A 7,877-nucleotide genomic window follows, 5' to 3' on the forward strand; every position below is an offset into this window, starting at 1 on the left:
AGGAGCGGGCTGGTAGCGAGAGGCTGGGCTGGGCTGCGGACAATCAACTGCAGAGGGTGGGAGACAGGGAGCAAGGGAGTTCAAGTCACAGAGCTGCATGGAGCCCTTGGCTGACAGGCTGGCCTCCGCCGCCGCCCGGGGCCGCGTGAAGGAGGTGCAGGCGTTGCTCCAGGAGGGGGCACCGCCCAATGCGCCCAACATTCACGGTCGGAGCCCCATTCAGGTGGGTGAGCAGCTTTGCCGCGGGAGGAGGGGTGGCGGGCGGCTTTGGGGGACCAGGTTTCCAAAGGGATCGGAATCAGGCAAGCATTTCGATTCTCCGTAAAGGGGTGTCATGGGGGGGGGAGGTTAGATGGCGTGTGGCGTCGGAGACTTCTCTTGGCAAAGCCCTGGGGGCTCACGAGGCCAAGGGGGAAATGAGGAAGCATAGAGGAGCAGATCTCTAGAGCGGTGTGAAGATCTGGGAGAGAGAACCTATGTGTGTTAATATAGACCGAGTTACATTCTTTATCAGATACAAAATTAACGAACGCGTGATGTAAAACACAAGATTTTATAGATTTGCTGGACTCACCTAGGTCTAAACTCAAAGGCTTGGAATGGAACTGATGATCCTCTTATCCCCTAGGGGGAAATTTCAGTGGAAATCTACAGCTGTGTATGTTGGAATAAATATCAATTGAAATTATTCAGAAGCAACTACATAATGTGTTTATTTTTCATTTTAACTGAATAAGGAAAATATATGCCTGTAAGAATTTAGGAAAGGCAGACATATATAAAGCAAAACATTAGCGTAACCTCGCCAGAAATAGTCATTTTAGTTACCATTTTAGTGGTCTCTCCTATTATTGTTATCATTAACTTACTTGCTATAGATTAACGTATTTGAAATAGAGTTTTCAATTCCTCATTGTTGAGAAATGTCATTTCTCCTCTCCCCACTCCAGTATTTTTTTGGCGGGGGTGGGGCGGTTCAGGTTTTGTTCATTGCCTTCACTAACTTTCTAAATCTCAGGCTAAAAACAATTTAATCCTGGCAGTCATTAGCCTAGATTCATTCCAAGTGTCGACAATGATTTTGATTCTGAAAAATAAAATTTATATGAAGTAAATGCATATTGCAAAAACTCCAGCATAACAAGACAAAGGAAAGTAGCTCTACGTGGAACTTCACAAACTTCAAAAGTAAATTTCCCTTTCCCTTCCCTTACATTTACATATGTAAATATGTAAATACAAATTTACATATGTATCCTATGTAAACATAGTTTACAGAGGATAATGTTCATACACTTTAAAATACAGATATAAAAATAAAGTGAAAGTGCCTTAAAACTTGAGATTATTTGGGATTTAAAGTGTGGAGAGAATTTGAGACTGGAGAGGTTAAGTGGTTGTAGATGAAAAGCATGAGTCCTTTAAAAAGAATGCATGCATGATTCATAATTTGATATCTCTAAAAATATCACCACCAGCTTGAAAACTGAGAGTTTGGGTTTGGGGGTCTCAGAATATGTTAGAAGAGACCTTGTTTGTTTGAATACAAAGAGAAAAACGGATGTTGGATAACTAGTTTTAACTTCTTTTAATAGGGAGCAAAAGAACATAGAGAAAAGGAGGCATGATTTTGGTGTAGAACTCTAATCAACTTTATGTTTAATAGAAAAATATAGAAAAATTCAAATTACTAAATTAAATTTAATGTATTATCAAATGGATTTAAGCACCCTACAAATATTCGTTTACTTGGTTTATTTATTTATTTTTTACTTCTGACTGCTATTATGGTTTAAATATTTAAATGTTAGGTTACTGTCTAGCCTTTAATACTAATATAACAAAATATAATAAAAATGTTTAAAACCAGTTAAATGATTAAGGAACTCATTGGATAAACATAGTTAGTATGAAAGCTTTCCCAGTTTTTATTTTAAAAACAGTGCATTGTTCTAATGCACTGCAATAGTTTTTCTTTCTTTTTGGAATTGTAATTTGGTTCACTTATATTTTCTCTGTCTTTTTGAAAATTAAATCATTTTCACTTTGTCCAGGACAATATAACTTATTATGGCTGCTTGGTTTGGACAAATTAATTCGTGTTTAATACAGAATTTAACTAAAATAAGTAATTCCTTTTTATACAGTCACTATTGTCCAGTCAATATAACCAAATAATGCTTACCCCCCAAAAAAGAATTGTCTACCACCAACACTCAAATTGTAAGACACTTTGATTGTGGACACTTTGGTAGTGGCTTTATTTCAAAGATGATTAGGACCCAAATGAGGACAGCACCTCCTGTTTAATGAACTTTCAGACTATAAACTGGGGAAATGTCTTAGTTTCCTGTTTCTGGCATAACAAATTACCAATGATTTAGTGACTTAAACCAACATAAATGTATTATATGACAGTTCTGACGATCAGAAGTCTAAAATGGAGTCGCAGGGCTGCACTTCTTTTGCAAGTTCTAAAGGACAATCCATTTACTTGCCTTCCCCAGCTTCTAGTCACCATCAACATTCCTTGGCTCATGACCCCTGAATCTTCTCTCTAACCTCTGCTTTCATTCTTATACTCTGTTGACTATGAATCTCTTATAAGGAAACTTGTAATTACAATGGGCCTACTCTGACAATTCAAGTTAATCTCCCTCGTATTCCTTAATTTAATCAGGTTTAGTCCCTTTGGCCATGTAAGGTAACATGTCCACAGCTTTCCAGTGTTAGGAAGTGGACATCTTTGGGGGGCATTATTTTGCTTGCCACAGGAAAAAAATATTAGGGCTGGTTAGACAAACCTCATTTTATACTTAAAGAATTTGAAGTTTAATATTCTGGGAATCTAAAGGTAGCTTAAAGTTTCGCAAGAATTTTTGTTTGTTTTGCAAGGTTTTTGTTTGCTTGTTTTTCTTTTTAACAATTACCACGTTCTGGGTTTGGATATACATCACTAATCCATACAAAATCTCTGGGTTTTACATAACTTCATATCAAAACGAGGGGGGCTATACAATAGGTTAGGCTGTAGTAAAAGCAAGTTTGTCCCTCACTCTGGCTGTTGTCTGTGCCTTTAGCAATGTTCTATGTGTGGCTGAAACTCCATAAAAGGTTGGAGAATATAATGGGAATTCAGTGTGTGCAGAAAAGTAGAATGGCTAAGAGAGTTGGTAACTTAAAGTAAATAAAGAGTAGCTAGACCTCTCTTTATTTGTGGTTTGCACAGGTGTCTGCACCCGAGAACAGCTTTACAAATAGTTTCTTTAAATTATCTAATCCTGTTCCTGCTGCCTGCCCTCGCCCTGACCGCTCTGCTCTCTCCCGCAGGTCATGATGATGGGCAGCACCCGAGTGGCCGAGCTGCTGCTGCTCCACGGCGCGGACCCCAACTGCGCAGACCCCGCCACCCTCACCCGCCCGGTGCATGATGCCGCCCGGGAAGGCTTCCTGGACACGCTGGCGGTGCTGCACCGAGCCGGGGCGCGGCTGGATGTGCGCGATGCCTGGGGCCGCCTGCCAGTGGACCTGGCTGAGGAGCGGGGCCACCGCGATGTTGCCCAGTACCTGCGCATGGCCGCAGGGGGCACCGAAAGCGGTAGCCACGCCCGTACAGACGTCTAAGGTGAGGTGGCCAATGTAAGAATATGAACTCAGAGAGCTTCTTCAGCCCAGGACATTCCTTTTGCAGAAGAGTAAAATCGCCCCAGGAGAGCAGAATCTTGTGTCTTGCCTCGCTCAGCTCATACGCTGCCTGCCGGTGGGACAACCCCAGTATCCAGATCGCGCTGCCTCTCCAGGGCTGTGGACGGGAAACAGCCTGAGATAGACTTCCTCACATCAAAGCCCACCCCATAAACCCTGCTCCCCACCCCCTAAACACTCAGCCTCACCACAGCTCAAGGCCTATCCTGGAGCATTGAAGACTTGAGGCTAGAGGTCTAGTGGCCCCTCTCCCTCCAAACTAGCTGGCCAGCCGCATCCATTCAACGACCCTTAGTTTCCCTGTTAGCTTACCTAGATTGCTGGACCAACCCTGCGATTTCCAAAACCAGTTGCACATGGCATCACCTGGCAGAGAACTGTCATTCCTAGCTCTATTGCAAATGTCTACTAAACCCGCCCCTCCGCTCTATGTGGCGGGGGTTTCCAGAGCTCCCCCAAGGGGTTCTGAGGGCATCTGGGATGGAGACTTCATCCACCCTCGCAGTCTGCGCCCCGGAATTCACTGCACGTTCTGGGAAACAGAGAGCCTTTCTTAAGCTTTTCGCTCTCTTAAGCGTTCGGTTTCTTCGGAGAGACCGCTTCAGGAGGGAGACGGATATGTGGTTCTTCTTGCCTTCTACTACCACGAAGCTCTCTTTTCCCTCGGCCCCACTTCCCCACCTCCACTCCGCCTGCCTAAAGTACCAAGTTTACTCTGATTTTTTTCTGGAGGAACCATTTTATTAAAATATATAAATAAAGCAATATACGAAATGAATACGAATATTTAAGGTAAACCATGACTTCGAAGATAATGAAATCTATTTTTGGGCTCAGAGTTGGGGCACTAGGTTCCCTGGGACTTAGGAGAGCCTAGGAGGACATAGTGGAGAGTTTCGCTCTGAGTCCTCCGCTGGGAGTACACTGAGCGCTACGCCTGGGATGTGAGGGAAACGACGATCTCCTTTAGCTTGCCTACCATCTCGCTCTTCCAATTGAAGCTTGCTTCCGTGGACGCGGCGTAGGACGAGGGACCAACCACAGGGCTGTGAACAGAATTAGATGATTGAATTGGGCCCCAGGCGAATGAATAAACTGAGTAACCCTTCATAACCAAACCTAAGATGTGTAACCCAAGCACACTCCTTCCCTTCCTCCCTCCCTCCCTCCCTCTTCCCTTTAAGATCCTACTACGTGATCAGCTCCTTTCTAGGTGGGACAGAAAACTGAACGACACAAAACAGGAGTCCTGCCCTCATAGAGCTTACATTCTGGGAAATAGACTTTAAGCGTTATAACAATGTATTTTCGGAGAGTGAGTTTGTAAACACCAATGTGATGGGTAAGCGTGAAGTGTGAATAGGAGGGGAGGCTAGCTTAGAGTGGCCCGAGAACCTGGCTGACGAGAAGAGATTAGCCATTGCAAGCAAGGAAACTCTCAAGTGCAAAGACTGCGGAGGAAATGAACGTGGCGGGTTGAGAGGGTGAAAAAGGCGGGCTGGAGCGTGTACACGGCGAGATCAGAGAGGAGGGCAGAGGCCAGATAATTGTAGGGACGTCTAGGTCAAAGAAAGGGTGTTCGGTCAAAATGTGGATTTTATTCTAGAAACGGTAGGAAGCCATCAGCTGGTCTGAGAGAGGAGGCCTGGGGCGGAAGACAATGGTATTGGAACCGAAGATGCCCATACTGCCGAGCCGCGGCTAATCGGGTGTCCTCTGATTATGTTAGTTCTCTGAGTCGCTCGCCAGCCTCGGTTAAAAGAAATGCTTGGGCCTCGCGAAGGGCGAGGCGACGTCTTCATGTCCCCGCTCCTGGCGTTGTGTGTGGCACCGGTTATGTACCGCTTTTCTTCTCGCAACCCGGGTGGGCTACGCGGCTTGCAGGGTCTAGCTCTCCCTGCCCCCAACCCCGCGGGCCCGGAGCGCGGGAGCCTCCGGCGAGCCCGGAGCCGCTAGCCAGGCAGTGGAAGCGCTGTGAGATCAGGGAAGCTCGGGAGTGCGGAGGCTGCTGGCAGGGTCCCGACCAGATGGACGGACAGACCTTGCTTGGGCTGAGGATCGCTGGGTAGTGAGAGGAAGTGTGCGTGCAGGCGAAGCCATGCGAGAACCTTGTACATAAGTGTTTGGAGGACTGCAAAAAAGGAGTCAGGAATAGGTTTCACATCTTTGATTTCTGATTTCTAATGTCTTTTTTCTTTCTTCCATTTGCAGACAACCCAGTCTTAGAAGGTCATGGAGAACCGGAGACCGTTTCTTCATCATGATCTTCTTTCCCTTTATCCTAAATTTTCATATAAAAGATTAAAGGGGAAAAAAAAGTAACCCTGTTCCTGCCTTTTCATTTGGTTGGTATTTTCAGGAGCGAATACTCCGACTCTGAGAGCACGCGTATGCGGGCACTTTCTCTTGCCAGCCTCGCACCTGCCGGCGCTGTTATTTTTACAGACATTTTGTGAACCAGGAAAACAAAGCTTAAATGGGGCAGGTGGTGTTTCTTGTCAAACCACCAGTAAATGTCAGCGCCAAGGCTCATGTTTTTGTTTTTTGTTTGTTTGTTTTTAATAATGTTCTTTCCTTCGCTCATTGGGTCAACATTTATTGAGCACCTATTATGGCACCGTGCCAGGGCACAGTGAGGTGAGACAGACATGAACTATTAAACACACAAACACATGACTAGAAATTTTATGCACTTTCATAGAGTGGAAGACAGCGTTGTTTCTAAAACCCGCGGTTGTTTCGCGTACCTCTTAAAATGAAAACTGCAGCGTGAGAGTACACACCGTGGAATGTAAGGCACATCCGGATCTCAGATGATAAAATGTCAAAAGGTGGTTTTTAGGATTGATGAAATGGGGTAAAAGGTGATGAATGGGAACTTTTCATTAATCTGAAGGGAAACCTCAGATTGTCAGACTCTCTCCCTCCTGGCCTTCCGTTACTTACCCTGCTCCGCGATCCAAGCCCTCGGAAGTTTAAGTATTTTATCCAAGGCATCACAGCTAGCAGCAGGTGGCCCAGGACCGCAGAGCTTCCCTCTGCAGGCCCCTTGGGGCCTGCATGAACTGGCCCCCTTTGCCCAGCCCAGCGTTCTGGGACCCACCAGCAGCGGCTCTAGCGGGCTTCGAAGTGGCTGCTGACCGCCACCCAAACCAAAAGCAGCTGGGCGCTTCTCTGCCAGAGCAGGGACTGGCTCCAACTTCAACTGGGCTGTAAAGGCCAGGCAGCCTCCTCCCAGGCCAGGGCACCACACCTCCGTTTACTTAGATATTTTTTATTGAGGTGCAATTCACGTAACATAAAATTAATTATTTTAAAGTGCAATTCAGTGGTATTTAGTACACTCACAATGTTGTGCAAACATCACCATTTATCTAGTCCCAAAACACTTTCATCGCCTTCAAAGAAGACCCCATATTCATTAAGCATACTCAAATCCTCCCTATCCCCAGGCTCTGGCAACCACTAATTTCCTTTTGTCTCCACGGATTTCCCTATTCTGGACACATTGTATGATTCCACATATGAAGTGTCTAGGATTTCATATAATTCCACTTATATAAAATCTCCAGAATATATGTCTGTCTTTATGTCAATTTCACAGTTTTGATTACTGTAGCTTTGTAGTATATTTTGAAATTGGGAAGTGTGAGTACTCCAACTTTTTTCTTTTACAAAATTATTTTGATTGGTTTCGACCTTGTATCTGGGGTTGCAATTCCATATAAATTGTAGCACCAACTTTTCTTATTTCTACAAAACAAACCCAAAAAAGCCTTTGAGCTTTTCATAGGGATTGCACTGGATATGTAGATCACTTTGGGTACTATTGCTATCTTGATAATATTAAGTCTTCTAAACCATGAACATAGGATGTCGTTCAATTCATTTAGGTCTTTAATTCCAGCAGTGTTTTGTAGTTTTCAGTGTACAAGTATGACAACTACTTGGTTAAATTTATTCCTAAGTATTTTATCCTTTTTGATGCTATTGAAAATTGCTCTTCCTTTTTGGATTGTTTATTGCTAGTGTATAGAAATACAACTGATTTTCATGTGTTTATCTTTTATCCTGCACCTTCACTGAATTTATTTATTAGCCCTACTAGAGGTAGGGGTGTGTGTGTGTGTGTGTGTGTGTGTGTGTGTGTGTGTGTGTGTGTGTGTTTTAGG

At 44.4% G+C, this 7,877-nt stretch overlaps 1 protein-coding gene across 7 annotated transcripts in view; it reads left to right on the top strand.

Moving 5' to 3' along the window:
• Positions 1–6,006, top strand: part of LOC109374675 (cyclin-dependent kinase inhibitor 2A-like) — a 31,449-nt gene extending 25,443 nt beyond the window's left edge. For 4 of the 7 annotated variants that reach the window (XM_019629439.1, XM_019629440.1, XM_019629438.1 and 1 more), the window contains 2 exons: positions 3,331–3,625; positions 5,917–6,006. In XM_019629439.1, coding sequence (XP_019484984.1) covers positions 3,331–3,624 — 294 coding nt within the window. In that variant the 3' untranslated portion in view covers position 3,625; positions 5,917–6,006. Of the gene's footprint in view, positions 1–32; positions 224–3,330; positions 3,626–5,311; positions 5,539–5,916 lie in introns of those variants that run through there. The other 3 variants (XR_002122434.1, XR_002122435.1, XM_019629437.1) reach the window with 3 other exon arrangements.
• The last annotated feature ends 1,871 nt before the right edge of the window (positions 6,007–7,877 follow it).

The sequence above is a fragment of the Hipposideros armiger genome, unplaced genomic scaffold (assembly GCF_001890085.2).
Source record: "Hipposideros armiger isolate ML-2016 unplaced genomic scaffold, ASM189008v1 scaffold_855, whole genome shotgun sequence".
Lineage (NCBI taxonomy): Eukaryota > Metazoa > Chordata > Mammalia > Chiroptera > Hipposideridae > Hipposideros > Hipposideros armiger.